Source organism: Anser cygnoides, chromosome 23 (genome assembly GCF_040182565.1).
Source record: "Anser cygnoides isolate HZ-2024a breed goose chromosome 23, Taihu_goose_T2T_genome, whole genome shotgun sequence".
Taxonomy (NCBI): Eukaryota; Metazoa; Chordata; class Aves; order Anseriformes; family Anatidae; genus Anser; species Anser cygnoides.
The window spans coordinates 7525596-7546198 of NC_089895.1; the positions used below are offsets into that span (position 1 = coordinate 7525596).

At 43.3% G+C, this 20603-nt stretch overlaps 3 protein-coding genes across 5 annotated transcripts in view; 2 read left to right on the forward strand and 1 right to left on the reverse strand.

Annotated features, from left to right (window-relative positions):
- The first annotated feature begins 318 nt into the window (after positions 1 to 318).
- TPRG1L (tumor protein p63 regulated 1 like) lies at positions 319 to 4554 on the forward strand. Its single transcript, XM_066982314.1, has 5 exons — positions 319 to 524; positions 608 to 699; positions 1815 to 1991; positions 2598 to 2751; positions 3078 to 4554. Exons 1-5 carry the CDS (start codon positions 342 to 344, stop codon positions 3270 to 3272), a joined length of 801 nt encoding a protein of 266 aa, XP_066838415.1. The 5' UTR covers positions 319 to 341; the 3' UTR covers positions 3273 to 4554.
- Positions 4555 to 4836: 282 nt separating this feature from the next.
- On the reverse strand, positions 4837 to 20341 carry WRAP73 (WD repeat containing, antisense to TP73). The gene is made up of 12 exons (XM_013194786.3): positions 20190 to 20341; positions 19610 to 19762; positions 18921 to 19037; positions 11894 to 11966; positions 10907 to 11010; positions 10084 to 10170; positions 9407 to 9541; positions 9239 to 9316; positions 8162 to 8267; positions 7018 to 7143; positions 6182 to 6373; positions 4837 to 5276 (listed from the first exon to the last, which is right to left on the reverse strand). Exons 1-12 carry the CDS (start codon positions 20256 to 20258, stop codon positions 5167 to 5169), a joined length of 1350 nt encoding a protein of 449 aa, XP_013050240.2. The 5' UTR covers positions 20259 to 20341; the 3' UTR covers positions 4837 to 5166.
- The window catches only part of TP73 (tumor protein p73), a 39033-nt gene continuing 37465 nt past the window's right edge, over positions 19036 to 20603 (forward strand). For all 3 annotated transcript variants that reach the window (XM_066982312.1, XM_066982311.1, XM_066982313.1), the window contains exon 1: positions 19036 to 19210. In XM_066982312.1, coding sequence (XP_066838413.1) covers positions 19179 to 19210 — 32 coding nt within the window. In that variant the 5' untranslated portion in view covers positions 19036 to 19178. The remainder of the gene's footprint in view (positions 19211 to 20603) is intronic.

The following is a 20603-nucleotide window of genomic DNA, read 5'->3' on the forward strand; positions in this document are numbered from 1 at the left end:
CCCTAACCCTAAATCTAACCCCTAACCCTAAATCTAACCCTAAATCTAAATCTAACCCTAACCCTGACCCTAAATCTAACCCTAACCCTGACCCTAAATCTAACCCCTAACCCTAAATCTAACCCTAACCCTGACCCTAAATCTAACCCCTAACCCTAAATCTAACCCCTAACCCTAAATCTAACCCCTGACCCTAAATCTAACCCCTGACCCTAAATCTAACCCTAACCCCGACCCTAACCCTAACCCCGACCCCAACCCAGCACCCAAGCCCCGCCCCCTCCCGAGTTACCCCAAGCCCCGCCCCCTCGCCCCGGCCCCGCCCCTCCCGCGCCGCCGCCATGTTGCCGCTGGGCGATGCGGCGGGCGGCCCCCCGGGGGGCTGCGGCCCCGCGGCCGTGCTGGGGGTGGCGGCCCCGGTGCCGCTGTCCCCCCGCGGCCCCCCCGCCCGGCAGAGCCTGCGGCCGCTGCCCGTGCGCAACGCCACCCGCCGCGGCCGCCTGCGGGACTTCTTCGTGTTCCGGGTAGGGCCCGGCTCGGTCCCCCCCCCGGTCCCCCCCCGGTCCCCCCTCACCTCACCGCCCCCGTCCCGTTCCTCTCCCCGCAGCCCGGAGCCGTCGAGCAGGCGGTCGGCGAGATCCGCGCCGTGCTGACGCCCGCCGAGGACGGGGAGGTGCAGAGCGTGTGGCTGCTGGCGGAGTAAGGGGGGCTGGGGGGGGGGTAAGGGGGGCTGGGGGGGTCTGGGACGGGCTAAAGGTGGGTCCTGCCCCTCGCCGGTGAGCGGGGCTGAACGGGGAAGAACGTAGTGTGAGGGGCTGGGGGCCAAGCAGGAGCTGCAGCTGTCCGCAGACAACACCAAGCCCCCATCTCTGAGCCCCCGGCCCCGATTTCCAAGCCCCCGGCCCCAGTCTCCCAGCCCCACCTGCAGGCAGCGGGGCCAGCTCCAGGCCTTCCCCCCCGGCACACCTCAGGGCGGCAGGGAACGCGCCCTGTCACCTAGAAAGGCTGTGTCCAACCCCTGTTTGTAATTACCGTTACACTACGAGAATGATTGTGGTCTCATCAGCTTTATGTTTCCATTCCCGGTGAAACAACGTTTATTAATTTTTGCAAGACAGTGAAAGCGGTAAAAATAAGCTCTAGTAGGTTTCAAGTTTGAATGCTGAATTCATCGCCCTTAGAGTGAAAGTAGGACCAGCTTTAGACGCCCTGAGGATGAGATTGTGGCACAGCTGTGGTGGTTCAAGAAGGTAGTGTGGCAAAACACGCAGGGAAAGGTAAGATCTGATGTTAAACGTGAAGAAACTGAGCAGTTGTGGGTGTACAGATGCTCTTACAGATTAGTACGTTAAGTCACACCACAAACATAGCAGTTATAAAAGACTTTTTCTCCCCTGGACATGCACAACTGCAGTTATTCATTTAGTAAACGTGGCAGCGGGCTAAGGGCACAGCATCGAACCCTTCACTTCCTGGAGAGCTGTTGGAAACTCACCTGCCCCAATTAGCACTGGGTCCCTGAATTGTAGCAGTTGTAGCACTTGGGCTCAGGCAGCATGAGATAGCGCTAGAGCTCTTCCTCAGTATCTTCTGGCCTGCTCTGATGTTCTTAATGTTTTCTGATGTTGTTCCATTTCTGTGCTGGGACATTCAACCTCTTACCAGACTCGATGATTCCAAGCAAAGGCTACAATGGAAAATCTGGCCTAAAACTTCAGTTTGTTCTCCTTAGCAGCTCTTCCGTCCCATCAGGCTGTACAATGTTTCTAGCCAGCCAAGATGCCTGCTAAAGCTTGATCTTGTTACCTTACCAGAATTGATCACTGGAACAACGAGAAGGAGCGTCTCGTTCTCATCACAGATCGGTCCCTTCTGATCTGTAAATACGACTTCATCAGCCTGCAGTGCCAGCACGTGACGAGGATTTCACTCAATGCAGTTGATACCATCTCTGTAGGAGAGTTTGAGTTCCCACCTAAATCTCTGAACAAGTAAGTTGATGGAGTAATATTGTAGTGTTACCCTAAGTAGCTTGAGCTGACAGCCTTTAGTTTTAACCATTGGACACGTTTTGAGGATTCTTCCTTTTGCTGGTGTTAACTCATTTACTGCGTTTACAGTTACTGAAGCTTCATTGGAAGATCAGAGTAGCTGTGGTCTTGCTTGGACACTTACTAGTTGCATTAAAAGCGAGTTGCTCAAGGACAAGACTGGTAGATTTGGGAGAAGTTCACTGCCGTTTCGTAACGCAGTAAGCAGTAGCAGTACTGTAGCATTATTAAAAAGCCAGGTGTAAAGGTCAGGTCATACTTAAGTGTAGGTTACTACAGACAGTACGGTTTAGCCTTTGTGTCCGAGATGTCTCATCAGCATAACCTTTTTGCACTCAGCTTATAAGAACGTATCCTTACGTGTTGCAGGGATAGAATTATTTAGATGTTTAATTATTTTATCACTTTCCTAGAGAAAAAGCGTATTACCGTACAGTTTAGCTGCCAGTTTTAAGTAGGACTCTTTCAGAAGGTATGCCGCTAATGAAACTCACTGCAAAGAGTAAAAAATTCTTACTGTATCAATTCTGCTGTCTTCAACCTCAGGCGAGAAGGTATTGGGGTTCGTATTCAGTGGGACAAGCAAAGCCGTGCCTCCTTCATCAGCCGATGGAACCCGTGGTCGACAAGCGTCCCGTACGCCACCTTCACCGAACATCCCATGGCAGATGCTGATGAGAAGATCACATCCCTTTGTCTAGTAAGGGAATCACCTCTTCCATTCTAGATGGCTTCTTGGTATCGTAGGCTGGATACTACTTAGATTATTTTGAAAAGACACAGCAGGTAAATCAAACAGAAGCAGCTAAATCAAAGACAGAACTTAGAGCTGCAAGCTGTGTTTCCCCATTCTCCATATTAAATGTCAGAAGGTAAAGATTATGACATGCAAGATCCATGACCACTACAGCTGTAGTGTTAGTGCTTTACACTTCAACATCAGCAGCTCTTTGCCTGTGAAAGCATAATGCTTTTTAAAACAATGGAAAAACATCTTGGTGTTTTGTTTGTCTTTTTTTCTTTCAGTTGGAAAATTTTAAAACCCAGCTAATTCAAGCTGTGAAGAAGGCCCATAAGGAGTGTCCGTTGCCAGGAAGGGCTAACGGTGTGCTGGTGCTGGAGCGTCCTCTTCTGATCGAAACCTACCTGGGATTGATGTCCTTCATCAACAATGAAGCCAAACTCGGCTACTCCATGACAAGAGGCAAAATTGGATTTTAAAATTCATTGCATTTAATCTTTTCAAGGGAAGGTGATTTTATATTAGTCTCCTGGGGAGAGTACACACTGTGGCAGAATATTTGATAATCAAAGGGGAAAAGTTACAGGAATGGAAGGGGGTGGTTGTAGAACTAATAGGTCCCAGGAGGCCCTGCTTGTTAAGGAAGTCACTAGAATGCACAAGCCAGCTTAACCTGAAGCGGACACAAGGTGGTGTCACTCTTGTTTTGTATCTAACTTACAGTTCTTAGTGGGTCTTAGACAGGGCCAGCGAGCAGTTATTATTTCCTCTTCCATTTCTAACTACGTGTTCTTCCTGGTTAATTCCATGTGATTGATTTCTGCTGCAAACACTCTACACAGCTATCCAAGATACTGCAGCATGTTCATGCCATATTACAGTGCCCTATACAGTGCCAAATCATGTGGTGTGCTTGAAATTGTTTAGAGAGGTATTAGTGCCTCCGTTACAGTAATCTTAGCATTTTGATTAATGCCCGTTAAGAATTTTGAAAGCTGTGTCAGTCATTCTTTAGGAAAGCAGTCAGCAAATTTTGTTAAAACTGTACTGCTGCATCTGCTCAGGAGCAGTGTACACAAACCATTACTTTGTAAACTGAAGTATATGGCTGAATATATTAGCTTTTTGTAAAAAAAAATAGTTCCCTCTCTCAATGGAGTCTAACTTGCCATTTTCTTACATGTTTTCTTGCTGCAGCCATAGAATAAAGACTATCTCGAGAGCGTTGCCAAAAGCCTCAAACATTTGCCTTTGAAGTTATTATTTAAAGGAACAGTTTTATAACTTAAAGTAATTCTACTTTGATTAGATTTATATTCTTTGTAATTTTTCCTAAATTTACTGTGGTTTGGGACTGCAGCAGTACAGGACTTCCTAATACCTAAAAATTTAAGCACTGTGTGTCAGTCTTGATATATACATTTCTTGCACTTACCCTCAACTAGTCTCTAGTACCGCATTCCAGGAGGGGTGCAAGAGGTACTCAAACCAGAATTACTCCTGAGATTACTGTAACAAGCTTTGCCATTGCATAGGACCTTCTATACACCCTGTTCTATCAGAGCATTTGTCTGCGTAACTACAATACTGAGTAAGTGCTGTGCTGCAGTGGTATTTTCTTGAACTTAAAGTAGATGTGATTTCTGAAATTTATATAAAGCTGAAATCATGATGGAATGCAAAAATCTGCATGCCCCTCTCAATGCATTTTCTAAGGTATCTATTTATTTTATCTTGCAATAAAGTTAAATGCCAACTAAATTTGTTCTTTGTTCTTCATTTTGTGGAGACTGAGCCTGTCAAATTAAGTAGCAGAAGAAAAAAAGAGGTGCTCCCTTCCCTTGAAGAATCATAGGCTGGCTACTCAAATGAAAGATAAAGGATGGTCCAACAGCTCTTTCCTTACTGAACATTAGATAGCTGGTTCAGAAACTCCCCTTTCAGTTCCCTAGAATATATTCTAGGGCATCAGGTATGATCTTTCTTGGAAAGATTCAGTGAAGTAAATCTAGGGTAGTACAGGTTTATAGTTAGAGTCATACCAAGTTTGTAACTATCAAAATATTTATTGGAAATTATCAAATTTAAATAACAGCTATACATTATATACACAGATACAATTTTAGGAAGTAAAATTCCCTAGTTGACAAAATTTCAAAGGAAATTCAACTACATGAAAACTAGTTTTCTTAAAATCCAGACTTCATTCTCTATGCTTTAGTTGCAACACCATTCAAACATAAACATAGTGCTTTACAGATTGGAGTTTGGTTATACTCCTTCAAATAAATATAAGTACAAAAACCTTCAGATTGGGCAATGGGGTTTGACCCTCTTCACCAAATTTGAGAGCATTTTTAATGCAGCTGATAGTTATTTCACCTCTTCTCTTTCCAAGTAACACATACAAAAGTTCTCCTTGCTCAGAAGTGCCATGGAATCTCCAGTAGGATGCCAGCAGAGAGAGACGATCTGGAACTCACCTGCAGAAACACATCAGAGTTTGTCAGCAAGAAACCACCTCTTATTCCAGGCCTTTTCATAGGCTAAGTCACACACATTGCAAAAAAATATTCTACTTTAGAAGCTTTAACAGTGTTTGATTTTGTTCCTGTTATAGTAAGGCCAATCTGCTCTCCAGTATCTCAGTGCAAGTAATCTGTGTTATTGACCATTTCCCCAAAACTGACAGTTACTTTGTACTCCATATACAAGCATAATCAAGTTTGGAGACTCATCATTTTAATGCAAACAAATGCCACAAAACTGTCCACTGCTGCAGAGCTGCATGCTCTGATGATCCAGCTGCTACTTGTGGAGAGAGGAAAAAGTTGAATCTGATTTATTTTCTGTTTAATAAGCAGAAAGATGTGATCTAGCTAATGGCCTGGTATCACTCACTGCAAACCATAAAGCTTCTCATAACACAGGCTGACCTAGAGTTCAGGTTCCCATATGTTCTTCCATCTTTATATAGCAGACTTAACACATTTTTCCCTGCTTGTATTTTTGTAGTTGTAGTTCAGTTGTTTTCAGAATACCTCAAGACATTCTAGTCATTTCAGAGTATTACAACTCTTGGCATTCTGCACAATGACAGTTCCTATCTAAACAAACTTATGAGAATGTAAAGCTTAAGAACTCAATATATCACGTGATTAAAGCAACAAGTAAATCATTAGCCCCTGTGCTCCGTCCATGATGTGTTTTACTGTGTTTGCTGTCTCATTTCAAATGTCTTTTCAAAGGGTAGAAACCACCTGGTTTTAAGAAGCTCCAAGAACACAGCTAAGCCTTCACACAGTAATGCTTGGACAAATATAAAAGTGGAAAAGAGGCTTATAAGAAGCTGATGATTGCTTGTGGAAGTAACTGCAGAAAGCTTTACCTTCCATTGGAACCTGCACTGACACACATCCAGCTGGGGACCATAAGTAGACTTTGCTATTTCCTGTACACACAGCAAGTCGAGGTTGTCGTGGGTCCCACTGGAAAGATTGGATAGCACACAGCTGCTCTAGGACTACAGATAGCTTCAGCTTTTGAATGTCCCAGATCCAGACAGCATTAGGAATGTTATCTGTCAGAAAACAAAGAGGCAATCACGTGAATAGCAGAAGGAAAAACAGATCTCTCAGCCTTTTTCGAAGCAACTCGGTTTGTCTTCCAGTCCGTCACTGGCTTTTATCAAGTTATTCACAATTCTGCTCCTGTTAGCAGGCTTTGCCTCTGAACCACAACTTTCGCATCCTGACATAAACAGCCCTCGGGCCTGTCAAAGGGAAAAATTGAATGTTAATCCCACAACTTTTACTATTCGTGTTAATCAAAAGTCACACTACGACAGGTTGTGAAGAATTCCGCCTTCCAAAAGACACACTGCATAAATAGAGGAAGTACACAAATCCTTCATTTTCCAATACAGTGACCTCATATAGATTTGAGGAAATACAGAACAGACTATTTCTGTTAAATATAAAGCCCAAACCAAGGTAATGTAATGGTAAGCAGGTCTCACAGCTCGCAATACTTTACACATGCTACACACAACATACGCTGAATTTCCGCTGCAGTTAAGTGTTTACGTAGTAGAGATCCAATTTTAAATAGGCCCTGAGTCTTTCCACAGAGCAAAATAACTCACCCATTATTGCCCGTTTCTGTAAGAAGACACCACATATAATGAGGAGGTTTCCCCTTTACTAGGGGGCAGTAGGAACTCACCATTTTTGGTTGCCAGGAAGCAGTTATCTGAACTGAATGCCAACATCCCAATCCCCATTTTGGGATTAGCCCTATCAGCAACTGGTTTGATATACTGGAAAGAGACCGGCACCTGGGAAATGTCATCTGGAAGTGGAAATAAAAGTGCTTTACTAAACAAGCCTGCATGGACAAAATATTTTTATTCCAACTGTTAAAAAATCTCTCAAATGATAGGACAGGATTTTACTCTTCTCCAAGATGTTTCAATCAGAAACCTCAGTGGTTTTTAATACATTGCATCTTCATATCGACAGTTTATTGTTCTTACCCTTCTACAAAAAAATGGACTAGAAATCCTAGCAATTCTGAAACTAAACTATGAAAGATATATAAGATGAAATTTTCCACTAGTATCTCTAACAAATACCAGTGCAAGGCAAAGGTGAGTTACTGTTACAGTACCACAAAAAATAAGACAGTAAAAACAATAGAAAAATGCTAATTATACATTGTCTACTTTCTGTTTAGTATTTCAGAGTCTGTTGTCTGGGGGTAAGCTTAAAGCATTGCTAGGACTACAGCTTCCCAGACAAAAGCCAAATCCTCTTTTCTTGCTTTTTTACAAGACCTCATACTAAAGGATTAATCTATCCTAAAACAAATAGCAATGCTGCAACACCTTCCAATTTTTATTTTTTTTTTTTTTATAAAAATCACTAAAACTGCCACACACTATGATAAGATTCTTAATTACTAGTCAGGTGAACTATCACTATTATCTGCCACAGTTAATTTAACTCCAAGGCGTGAAATATTGCACGGGTTGAACAGATCAGAAAAAAACCACACAACGTTAAGATAATTCTTTCAAGCAACTCCAGGACTGAGATCTAGCTATGTCTCCTATGCCCAAGCAATTACAGTTTTCTTGTACAATACCCCACTAGCCTTAGCCTGCCTTCAAACCATCCTGCAGACAGCACCCTCGCCAGCAGGGATGCCTACTGCCCTTGAAGCCCTTCAGTTAACTCCGGAGACTTGAGCAGAGCATCCAGAGGATCCATTCCAATATCAAACAGGCAGAGTTTACCTATGATGTTTATTTATAGAAAGACTTCAAATGGCAAGCTCAAGTGTTTCATTTTAGTAAACTTTGGCTTACATTTACTTTGTGTGCTGAAGAGAGAACTAGCCAATGCTCTTGTCGGTGGGAAAGAAAGCCTCTCCGTTTCAACAGATGGAGGTTTCTCCACTTCTTTATACACAACCTACAAAGAAACAAGTGAGAGCTCTACAGAAGGGCCTAGGAGCATTTAAACATGGGCTATTAACAAATTCACATTCCACTGCTCAAGCGTATTACATCTCAGCACCCCCTAGTTCATTAAAAAAGGAAAGGGTTCCAGCAGGCAAATACTGAGTCCGACATTCTCAGTGAATCGTTTGTTTGTTGGAACCATGATCAAGAGAACACTCCCGTGACAAATAAATGAAAGTGAAAATAAATGAAAGGAAAAGTTTTTGCTGAGGTGCGTTTAATGGATCATGCCTTGCTTCTGGTTAAGAGGCATCAGCACTGCCATGGGGATTTTGCAGACTTAACAGTCTACACATGTGAACTCTTAAAGGATATCTGTCCAGACACAAGACTAGGCTTTCCTCCTCAATGGCACGCAGCACTACTACACTGTTCTTTTTACCTTGAAGAATGAGAGCAGCTTATGATTTTTGGAACAAGAGCTACAGCTCTCTGCCTGCAGCCAACTACCCAGAATCTATGGGGCCAGAGACTACGCATACATGCGAGGATAAAAATAAACAATGAGCTGGATGAGCTTGTAAATACAAGACGAATCTAATCACAATCCACTTCAAATGCTGTTTAAAGTTGAGAAATCGCTTCTGTTAAGTTCCCCCGTTTGTCATCATCTGCACAACCCAAATTGGTAACACAATCACCATCTACATCAAAATACACTGGCATATGACAGAAGTCCTCTGAGAATCTACTAGTGCCAACACTGAGAATCATATGTGCGTATTCCAAAAAAATTTGAAAGGATTCCTCTGTTTCTCTTACATCCCCTAGTTTTCAAGGGAGTTCTCAAGCACTGTCCATACCTTACAAGGAAAAAAACCTACTCTCCAGCATGAAATGGACTTATTGGCATCTTCAGATACAAATAGCTGCACCAACAAAGTGCTGGCAATTATCAATAGATTTTGGATCCGTACTTACAGTCTTTGTGTCAGCAACCATTGCTGGATGTTCAAACTCTGCGATCTTTTTCCAAGTTACGTGGTTCAAGATACGCACCTAATTCAAGGAAGCATTGCAAGACAGAACTGTTATGACAAAATTCTGCAAAGTGGTTTAGATGGAAAAGAGAAAAAACCTACTTCTTACCTTTTCGTCATAGCTGCCAATTGCCAAAAATTGACTGCTGGGACTCCAGGCAATTGATTTTATGCCTAAGGACCACTCATACGCCCGGTATGTGGACAGCAGTCTGCCATCAAGGGAGTACAGCAATATTTTATACTGAAAAAAAAGTTGATGAATTTTAAATACAATATCATTAAAAGCCATAGGCAGGCAAAACCACTCCTGCCAAGCTCTCCCTGGTTAAAGCACAGAAATTTAATACAAAGGGCATAGTGTCTTATCTGCGATATGAGGCGAGGCTCTAGGCATAGATGCACAAAATTATTGTGCAACATAATGTAAGATTTCTACAATATTACTTTAAAGCATAACTCATTATTTATCTGAATAGTTGCTTGCACAACATTCACAATCAAAACTAATGTATTTTTAAATAAATTAGAAATTTAATGTGATAATGTTATCATTAAATTAAATTAAATTAAAATGTATTAAATAAATACCTACATACCTACAGTTTGACATACACTTGTAAGGATGCCCATTAACAATATAGGCATATTTTAAATGTTTCATTTGAGTTCAGCTTTTGTTATATTTGTTTAAAAAATATTACAATACTAGCTATTTCAGTTACTGCTACACGGCAGCTCTAAAAAACAACCCAAATTCTAAGAAAATAAGCTTTTTCCTCATACCTCAAGACATGTATCCCACACTGCCAGAACACAGCCATTGGGAGCCCATTCGATCCCAAAGAGATCTTGTGTTTCAGTGTCGAAATGCTGTCCCCAAAAGAGAAAAAGTAATTAGAAACATTGTACTACCAAATACCGTTGCATCTGACCTAAACATAATCCTTAGTTCTATACATTTAAGATCTCCCACAAAGGTAACAGCATTTTGTATGCTAATGTAGAAATAGATACTTTACTATTATGAAAAATATTCCAGAAAGAGAAATCAAAGAAACTGTAGAAAAAGGGCAAAAAGTTGCAGCATCTTAAAATTAACAGCATTTCATAAAAAAACAAAGGTAGTTACACTGACTCAGCCAAGAAGTCTGGCTAACCTAATTCCTTGTCTCAGAAAGGGTTTTAATTTCTCAGATTCATCCAGTTCTCCAAGACATGCAAGCATGTATTCTTCATAGACCATTTTCATCTTTAAATTGAAAATAAAATGATTTATATGACAATTTAAATGATCACTTTGTCATGCATTAGATACCTTCAGTATTACTGTAGAATAGTTTGTTGTAAAGAAGCTCATGCAGAATTTAAAGGTGGAAGCTCTGCATTCCGTCAGAAATTCTTTACACACATGCAGCATACACAGCTTCCTGAACGGAATCCCTCTGCTACGGAAGCACACCTACAGGCCAGCAAAGGAGCCAGATGCTGGCTAGAAAATACACCAGCAAGTCTAAAACCAGTCTACCCAAGCGACGGTGTTTAAAGTAGTGTACAACAGATGCTTGTCATTCATGCAGAAGCCGTGGAAGACAGGGACATGCCTTACCCTGAGTAGCTGCCAGTCACTGCATACGAAGAGGCTGACGAAGTCTTTGCAGTCACGTCTTTCTGCTACTGCCATATAGCGGCCGTCCTTAGTGAAAGCGATCCCTGACAAGGAGACAGAAAGGTAACGCTAAGACAAAATAAGGCAGAATAAGTGATGATTCTTCAGTGAAAAGCAGTTACTCCTAATTCAAGGGGGAAGTAAGAGGAGAGGGGAAAAAAGTTTTACAGAAGATCCCATTAATTAAGTCAATGAGTAGTTTTCACTAATTTGCTTATGCAATTCTTGGACTTTGAATATATGATTTCTAAGGATGCAGCTTTCCAGCTACTGCAGAACTTCATCACGCTTCTAAAAAGACTGTTAGATTATTGACAGACAGTTGTTACAAAAAATCCACAGATTTCAAACAAACAGTTCATTTAGCCTAGCCGCATGTGTTAGGTATGCAATTACCAGCATCCCATCAACTTCCAGGCGTGTGTCCTGTCCACTCATATAAAACAAGAAATACATTGCCATCTTCAGCACGCGTGTGACTATTATATGCAAACCTCAGCCAGGAAACTGCTAACCACAGTCACGCTGCAGACAGTTCTGACAGGAGCTTCCCTTTCGAATCTTTTCACGTGTAAAATGAGGCACTTTGGATTAGTGCTTTTCATCACCAGTGCATCCAGCTTAATTTAATGTCTTACAGGACCTTTCAGAGGGGACCAGGACAGAAAGAACAGGCACACAGATCAGCTGTAATCCTTCTCTCAGTGAGGAAGAGGACCTCAGATCCTAGGGCAGCACTTGCAGTAGGTGGCACCTGGGTACTGATTTGAGAGCCGTGCAGCCCTGAGGGCGAGCCAGCCCTCCCAGCAGGGAGGGACTAGGAACCTGCTCTGTTCAGAAACATGTGCTTCATCTTCACACATCAGCTTTGTTTCTCGTAGTGCCACATTAAAAATAACATCCCCCTGTTCAAGCTGTGACACTCACCTTGCTGACAGGCTTTGGGATACTTGATGTAAGACACAGACTTGGTGCACAAGGACCACACAGTTATCCGCAGCTGTTGCAAAGAGAAAACGAGGAAGTATTTGCTTATTTTTGTAGATTAAAAAAAAAACAAAAACCCAAACAACCTAGTTCAACAACATAAAGTAGATAAATGCATCTTCTGTGGTTTAATTAAGCTTTGCAATTATTCTACATGGCACAAACAAGTCATAAGAAAACCTGCAAGGAATTCTCTCCCGACTCTCTTCAGTTCGAGCAAGGACACTTATTTCAAATTAACATTACACACGTATCGAATACTCTAGAGGGGTACAGGTGCCTAACGCCAATACGGACGCAAGCACTTTGTTAATATTGAACTTAGGGATGTCAGCTGGAATCTAGCAACACAACTGCCAAGGTATTGTACATAGATGCTTTTCAGTTGGAAAAGCAGTTTCATCACGGAATCTGGAAGAGAGATGAGGAGTTTATCGCATTTATGAATAGATGAGAAATTGCTGCAGCTTACGGATATCATATCTCTTGAGACAGGGCTACTAAATGACAAGGCTTTCTTTCAAATTCACACTCAGCTTTGACAGCTAATTTGCATTTTTCTCTTCCCTCAGCCACCCACAGGAAGGCAACATTACATAATTAAAGAATTAGAAGAGAACTACAATACAGCGTGCAAAGAAACGCATTTAACATCCTATCTAGGGTATTTCTGGAGACCTGTGCATCCACAAAACAAGAACTGCAGAGAAGGCAGTCAGCTGCAAAACAAGCCTCTCCACAGCTCTTCAAGGTCACAGCCTGCATTCTGGAAGCTCTGCGTTGCCATCTGCAGATTATTCAATTAAAAACAAATACTTCCTCTGCCTTAGCAACGGCAGCCACACCAGACATATGTGCATTAATCAGGATGTCATGTGAACCTTTGCATTTATATCTGGAGCGAGGAATGTTTCCAGCATAAGTTTTTTTCCTCGTGTTTTCCTACATTTTATTATACCAAGGTAAGAGAACAGGTAAAACTATTTTTGCAATAAAGAGCCATGGTCATAAAACCTTCTTTCCCAAGGCTACTGAACAACAAAATTAGTTCTGATTCATTGCATAAGTAAAGCTTTAGCACCATCTACCATTCTCTCACCCACCTGCATCAAGCACAGACCAACTACCAGCAGAAATGGAACAAGTTCCTGCTGCATTTTTTGTGTTTGTCCTCAATACCTACTTTCCTTCTCTGAAGCAATTGGTACATGGTACGGTTCTTTAGTGAGAGAGGACCCCAAGGTAGCATCCTGTGTACCTGGTCTACCAGGTAACCCTGCACACTGTGCATTGTAACAGGACCTGGAGGTTTTTCTCACCGCTGACACGAGCCACGCTTTCTAGCGAAAGCAACTGATAGGTGTTCAAACCAAGCTGTAGAATCCTAACAAATGCTGCATCTCTCCAGAGATATGTGGAGTCCAAAAGCAGGACAGCATCATTAGCTAGTTCTCCTACTGCTTTTTTATATGCAAAAGTTTGCGAGACTTGAAAAGACAACACAAGAAACATTATTATTTAGTATAACAGGAAAGAGCATAACCAGATCCCGGTCTGACTGTAAAAAAGGCACTATTGGACCCCTATTTGATGCAGCCTTTATTGTTCTCATCCTTTATTTAACAGCTATGAAATTACAGCTAGGCATCTACAGTACCAACCTGGCAGTTTAACAGATCCTAGAGGAATGCACTAGATGAGCAACATTAATCAAGTTTTATCACTGCAACTGCCCACTTCCGGACATACAGAAATACCACATTGTTAGTCTGCTCTTCAGGCAAGATTTACTTTAAAAATACCAACACGATGCCTACTCACATTCTTCTACAGCAACTGCAATAGTGATATGCTGCTTGCTCCTATTAATTGCAGTGTTAAATGTACTTGCTGCTGTTCCTCCCCTGACCAAAACATGCAGGACACACAACACATGCATTCTACAGCCACTTAATACAAGCTTAGCAGCTGCAAGCTTTGAACGCTGAGGTCTGGATCGTAATTTTTCCTGACAAAGGCATCCAAGCTTACATTTATGTTCCTGCTTGGCCTCACAATCAACTCACCTTGCCTGCTGCGTGTCACACACTTCTATCCTGCACCGTACAGACTGGCTCAGAGCCTCAGAAAACACAAAAACATACTGCTGAGTCTGTATGAAGAGGGAAACCTCTACCAGAGAGAAACAGCCCAGGGCGTGCAAGGGCTCTCACCTCTGCCTTGCCCGAGACTGCACCTCAGAAGAGAAATGGCAAGTACGCCTTCCCTTTGAGGATTTTTCCGCATCCATCCCTGCTACGCCCATAGGTGCAGTCCTCCCGTGTGCTGCTCAGGAACCTCCTCTGAAAGGGTTGAGTCTGACAACTCCCCCGAGAAGACATCCGTAATGGTTTCCCTGTTCATTCCTGTACTGCCGCACCTAACAGCTAGACGTGAGCTTACTTCGCTGCCACAGAAAGCTTCAGCAACATTAACGTTGGAGTAGTACTGCATTGCTCCATTACCTCCCTAACACATCATTTCTAGCACATAAGGCATAAATTGTAGGAATGCCCTCTCCGCAGTACTTCAGAGAGACTACAGAGCTCAACCAAGAAGCACCCAGAGCATGTTTCTAGCCAATCGCACAAAAAAGCCCCCCGCTTTTGAAGACAAAGCCTATTGTAGGTACCAAGTATAATAATACTTTGATAACCAAGGCACTTCATCTTCAGAGTTGATCGAACTCAGTTACAACACACCCCTAACTAAACGATGCTCGATTCAGCTTCAGCATCTCCCTTGTGCTTACCTTTTATTAACTTGCAGCCTTTTCACAGCTACATTGCAGACCACGTGTAAGTGCTGCAGTAACTTCACCGCAACCTCTTGCCCAAGTCACAAGACACCTAACCCGAACGTTTTGTCCCAGCATTAAAGCATGTGAAAGCAAACTACTGACACCCAAAATCAGGATTCTTTTCAGTTCTATTTGTCTAGAGACAAAAAACATTTTCTGAACCGAGAAAGACACACTGCGTGCTTCGCCTATGGACCTGACCCCTGTCTTACACAGGCTAGCAATGTTCGCAATTAGATGTCCCCAGAAGGGGGAACCTTCATCTTTCCCGCTGGAAATGAAACATTATTCCACAATCCTGCCCAAGCTGACAACACGAACTAGCCCAAGGAGGTTTATTGCCCAGCTGACAGAGGTGATTGAGAGACAGAAACAAGATCACAGACCGGCTGAAGTTGGAGGGACCTCTGGAGATCATCTCGTCCAACCCCTGCCACGCACAGAGGATGAAAAGAAAGCCAAACACACCACTAAAGTCACAATTAGTTGTGTTCTTCTTAATGACTTTTTTCTCAGAGAGTTCACGGGGAAGGGACAATTGTTTTTCCAGCAGAACAGGCTGCGGCCAGCTAAGTCCATGGCAAGCACTGCTTGGCCGATCATTTTGAGGGATCCTTTACTACAGGTGACTAGATTAAGTGGAGTTGTCCAACTCAAATCCAAATAATAATGGTGTCTGAGAAGTTTTCAGCTGTTGTTTTGCAGTGGAAAAACAAACCAGAAGCAGAAGCATTTTTAAAATAGCCCAAAAACAGCTGAGAAATAAAAAGTATTTAGATGGTAACGTGATAAACACTCTCCAGCGCTGGGTTCAGGACTGCGTCCCGATGTTGACGGCTATAGGCAGGTGTAAGACTGGTGATTTTCAATAGATAAAAACACACTTTTAAACAACCTTGCATCTCAAATGACTGTCAACTTTTGTCCCAGACTTGACTGGGTCACAAAGCCTCCTTACATAGCAGTGTCTGTCAGCACCGGATTTCAGAAGATTATTCAGAGCACATTCCTCGACAGAAAGCATTTTTCAACCAACGTAGCCATTTCCAGTTACCAAGGATTAGCTCCAATATACACAGAAACACACACATTTTTTCTGCTGCTGGAGTTCTAAAGAAGTTCCTTAATGCTTCAGCACTAAAGTGGAACTAGAGGCAGCACAGCACGTGCGGTTTGTAAGTATGGGTCTTAAAAGCAGCACTCCAGAACAACGCTGATTATCTTCAGATACTTATCACAAAATTTGGAAGTTTTAAAAAAGCAAAAGCTCTGTTTGCTTTCTCTGCATCTTCTACTCACAGCTTGTTTAAGCTCTACATGTGCCTATCCATCTGACATTCAGGTGGAAGGACAGCACTGTAAGAGGAACAACACTGGGCAGAACATCTTCCACAGGACAAACTGAAGACGGGGAACCTTCAGGTAATCAGCTTGCTGCGCTAGACACGCTACAACGCAGCAGGAGCACAGAACTGCCCCACAAAACAGAGAATTTCAGCAGGAGAGGAAGCACCTGCTGCAAAACAGAGCAGCAAACAATAGCCATGGGATGACAAGCTGCCCTCCAGGGCTCTACGTGAATCACTAGCGTTGATTCCGTGTGCCAGCTTTTTCAGATTCCAGGTAGACTTTGCTTAGCAGGCTTTCAGAAAGTGCTTTTCTGATTGTCACCAAGTCTTTATTTATTAAAACCAAGAAAAAAGTACCTTCGGAGCACTATTTTTCAAAATTGCTTTTCCTAACAGAATTGTACTCTAGCTTGGTATGAACACCAAGGTGATGAAAGAAATCAAGCTGTAATTATTCTGGCCACTTGTCACGTGCAGCTATAAGATGGAAGCAGATGATTAAAAAAAATGCCTTTCAAGTCTGGAAGCACCTTTGAATATTTCCAGCTGCCTGGTAGAACTAGTGACTCTGGATATACTTCCTCTCATAAGACTGCACCATCCAGTGGGCTTGCACAGCATGCTGTTTATTGCAGTGATTGTAAGATTTAGATAGCTACCTGTACCATTCTACATCACTGTCCTCTGCAAAATAATTCTGGGACCCAGAAAGCCTACACATTTTTACAGACTCATCCACAATAAAATGATTGTATTTGCAGACTTACATTACTGTCAGGCAGCAATGCTCTCTAGCTATTATTATTTAAGGTAATTGAGTCAGAACGGATTTCAGCAATGTCAGAATCCTGACGCACTCTTCTCCAGTCAGGAATACCACACCCCCCACAATTAAAAGCCTCATAAAATCATTCACTCTAGCACTGACTGCAAAAAGAACTGGACAGCAAGTTAGCTGACGAATAAGTTTTCTGTGGCACAAGTAAGTACGGATTGCTGGAAATAAATTAGCAAAACCGTATGCTTTTAAAAATTCTAGTAGGAATAAAAGTTATTTGTGAGCTTACAGTGGAGCTCACATGCTGACCTGAAGAATTACAAGTATGAGTAATTAATTGATGCTGTTTGAAAGTGCCACGCCACCAAAGCCAAGCTGCACTGGTTCACAGGGAACCTTTGAGCCCTCCAAGCAATCTTTGAATTTGCTAAGGTACATTAATACACCAATATTAAGTGTCCTGACAATTTCTGTGTTGAGCACCACTCATGTCTGCCCCACCAGACTATGGATTTAGCATGCTATAGAGTAAACACAACTCAGACATCGGCATAACCCAGGCAGCTGTCTGACAAAAGCTAATTTAGCAACCTGTTTACAGCTGGAAAGAAAACTTATCCCAACACAGATGCCAACTTGGCAAAGGCTTAATGAAATCCTCTAAGGTCAAACCGAGTTCTGTTGGGAGGTAATAAATACTTGCTCGTCCACCCCCACACGCATGTGCCATACAAAACTCACTTGTAGCACATAGCAGCAGCCCTCAGTTTGGGTTACACAGACTGCTACGCTTCTGCCTGAGTAGCAAGCGTGTCTTTACTGACTGCAGGTTGAAGCTCTGGGCTCCTTTATTTTAATCACCATCAAGGTGAATCATTCCTGGAAAAACTCAGGCTTAAACTCATCACTCCTCCTAGCCTAGCCCATGATCTAAAAGGGTGGGGGAGAATGGAAGGAGACTGTTTTATAGCCAGAAAAATCTCTACCTCAGTCAGCACTAAAAACCCTGGCCAAACACTAAACAGGCTTGCCAGAGAATTCCACAATGTGTGCACAGGGAACTACACTTCAGCTGCAAGCATGTTTCTTTGGAGGTTTCCTTGAGAGCATCAGCACATACACTAACTCTAGTATGCACACACATCACGAATTTCCCCATCTATCACCGAAATCTTGGTCAGTGGGATAAAACAGGGAAATCTTGCAGTGCAGTATTTGAATTCAGTGCAAGCGAGGATTGTGTCACAACAACGCGTCATTTAGTTTTGAAAAGATTAGATACAGCAAAGAAAAGTTTCTTGCACGTGGTTCCTAGTTATTTTCTGACCGTTCCTCTCTGCACTGAATAACATCAATCATCAGCTATAATCCAGACTATAAAGGTGGAGAGTCAGACTTCCACACGCCTTCCAACAAGCCCATTGTGTCCAGCACACACAAAATGCTTCAGTTTCTACACCTAGAACATGGCTCTTAATCAATAAGCACTTGCATGCACTTTAATTGTAATTTCACAAGTGGTTCTATCAACAGCCTTCTGACTCCTACCTATAAAATCAAGCATTTCTGTAAACATTTCCAGGATCTAGATATAAACCTATGAGCTTATTTTTTAATTCCACAGCCAGTCTTAAATTTTTGTGGATGTGGTTTTGTTATGCTTGTTTGCTAGAAACCCTGAGCTTTCCCTGAGCTACCAACACCACATTTGATTACTAAAAATGCTTTGATAAATGCCAGTTATCCCTACGCTTTTCTTAACAACACAGTTTTACCTGTATAACCTGAAGTGTCCATTCTCTATTATATCAAACGCAAGAGACTAAAATGTTAACGGAGTAATATCTAAACTGGAATTCACCTAGATTACATCTGCAAATATAGGAAAACATTGTGTTCTTTACCACCACTACAGCTTTAAGAGCTTCTGGTTATTTTAAGAGGCAAAGTGCAGACAGCAACATCTGATACCATCGAGAGTAATCATGACTTCACACTTACATGAAACTCAGTTGTATTGAGAATGTGACGACCATCCGGACTCCAGCATGAAGCCACCAATCCTGCTGAGCCTTCGTCTATCTTACAGTGCCAGTCTGGCTGCTCCAAGGACCAGACCTAGGACAGAGAGGAAACCAAACAGACTGCACCAAACGAACACTTCATCTAAACCCCTTCTTGCAAGAGCACGCCACAGCTGAGGAAAAGTTCCTGCATCACATACCAGAGAGGTCAGGAAACCTCTGAAAGCCCGCAGCCATGAAGGACTGGCGCTGGATTCCGCTACAAAAGTAAGCCCCACACCTCTGTGTGTTAATACAAATTGTAAAGTGAGTTTTCTTCTGTGATAAATATTCTAAGTGTCCAGCAACTTAAAAAAAAAAAAGAAACATGCTTTAGCCCACTTGGCAAGCTTGCATGTATTTGTTCCCTGCTGAAATAAGAAACTTCTAAGATATTCTCTAGCTTTGGTTTAAATTGGTTTGCTAAATATTTTATTCAAATTTTGGTTGTTTTCAAACTGAGATGTTTGTGATAGTTTTGTAAATATTAGCCTGCTGGGTTACAAAGCCTCAAACCATGCGTTAGGAATAACAATGTCAATTACTTCAGCAAAAGCACCGAACAACGGCTTGCTGTTACGCTCTCACTCACACCACACGGGAAACATACCTGGTTCGGGTGCTTACCTGGACGATCCCCCGCTTGTACATGGCGCACAGGATGAAAAGGGAGTCGGACGACCACTCGATGTACTGAATCTGATCCAGGCAAGTGTACAGCTGGAGGAGCTGGAGGGTGGTCACGTCCCGAACGATGAGCCGGTACTGCACACACGAAGCCTGGGCAGAACCAAGAGCAGAGCTGAGCCGGTGTGTCAGCGCCAGAGCTAAAAACCGCAACTTTCGCTGCATCCCAACGAAACGCTGCTGACCCAAAGAGCTTTAGCTACAATTTTTTTTATTTTTTTTCCTTTAAAAAGGCCTGACTGACATAGCTGTTGTAACACAACCCGCTATAAGAATATTTAAGCCAGCAGGGGGGCCTCTCGTCATTCAACAAACCGAGCTCATTAGCTCCCAGACCGCCCGTCGGGCACAATTAGCCCTAATGCCCCCAAACAAACCCATTTGGGGGGGTTTCCTCGCCAGCCCCGGGGTCTGGGCAAGGCGCCGCGCTGACCGCCAGCCCCTCGCACGGCCCCGCCGGACCCCAGCGGCCGGGGGGCGATGCCCCAGGAGGAGCCGGCCCGGTACCGGGGGCACCCACCAGGCACCGCCCGTCGGGGGAGATCCTGCCCAGCAGCCCCGTCAGCCGGCACGGCTCCGAGAAGTTCATGGCGGGCCCGGCCCGGCCCTCGCCCCGGGCCGGCGGCGGGAGGAAGGGGCAGGCGCCGGGCTGCCAATAGGGGCGGGGGGGCGCCGCGCTGCCCGCCGGGAAATGTAGTCCCGGCCCAGAAAGTAATTATCATGCAAATTAGCTGGGTAATGAGAGCCCGCGCCGGCTTCGCGCCGTGCCCCGCGGGCTGAGCTTCCCCCCTCGCTGCGGTTTCAGGCGGTTGGGCCCAGGCGGCTAATTACTGGCGGTAATGAGAAGCCAGGAGGCCACCACCTGCAAATGAAGCACCTCAGCAAAGGCGCTGCTCGCAGGATCTGTAAAAATTAAAGATCTTAAGGGTTGTTT

What these genes read in the sequence shown, in the direction of transcription:
- TPRG1L (XM_066982314.1), top strand. Translation starts at nt 342, where the DNA reads ATGTTGCCGCTGGGCGATGCGGCGGGCGGCCCCCCGGGGGGCTGCGGC. An exon ending in CCACCTAAATCTCTGAACAA is followed by an intron (nt 1,992 to 2,597) that starts GTAAGTTGATGG and finishes CTTCAACCTCAG; the next exon opens with GCGAGAAGGTATTGGGGTTC. An exon ending in AGATCACATCCCTTTGTCTA is followed by an intron (nt 2,752 to 3,077) that starts GTAAGGGAATCA and finishes TTTTTCTTTCAG; the next exon opens with TTGGAAAATTTTAAAACCCA.
- WRAP73 (XM_013194786.3), bottom strand. Translation starts at nt 20,258, where the DNA reads ATGAACTTCTCGGAGCCGTGCCGGCTGACGGGGCTGCTGGGCAGGATC. An exon ending in TCCCAAAGCCTGTCAGCAAG is followed by an intron (nt 11,011 to 11,893) that starts GTGAGTGTCACA and finishes TCTCCTTGTCAG; the next exon opens with GGATCGCTTTCACTAAGGAC. An exon ending in CTTCCTGGCAACCAAAAATG is followed by an intron (nt 6,374 to 7,017) that starts GTGAGTTCCTAC and finishes GTTTTCTGACAG; the next exon opens with ATAACATTCCTAATGCTGTC.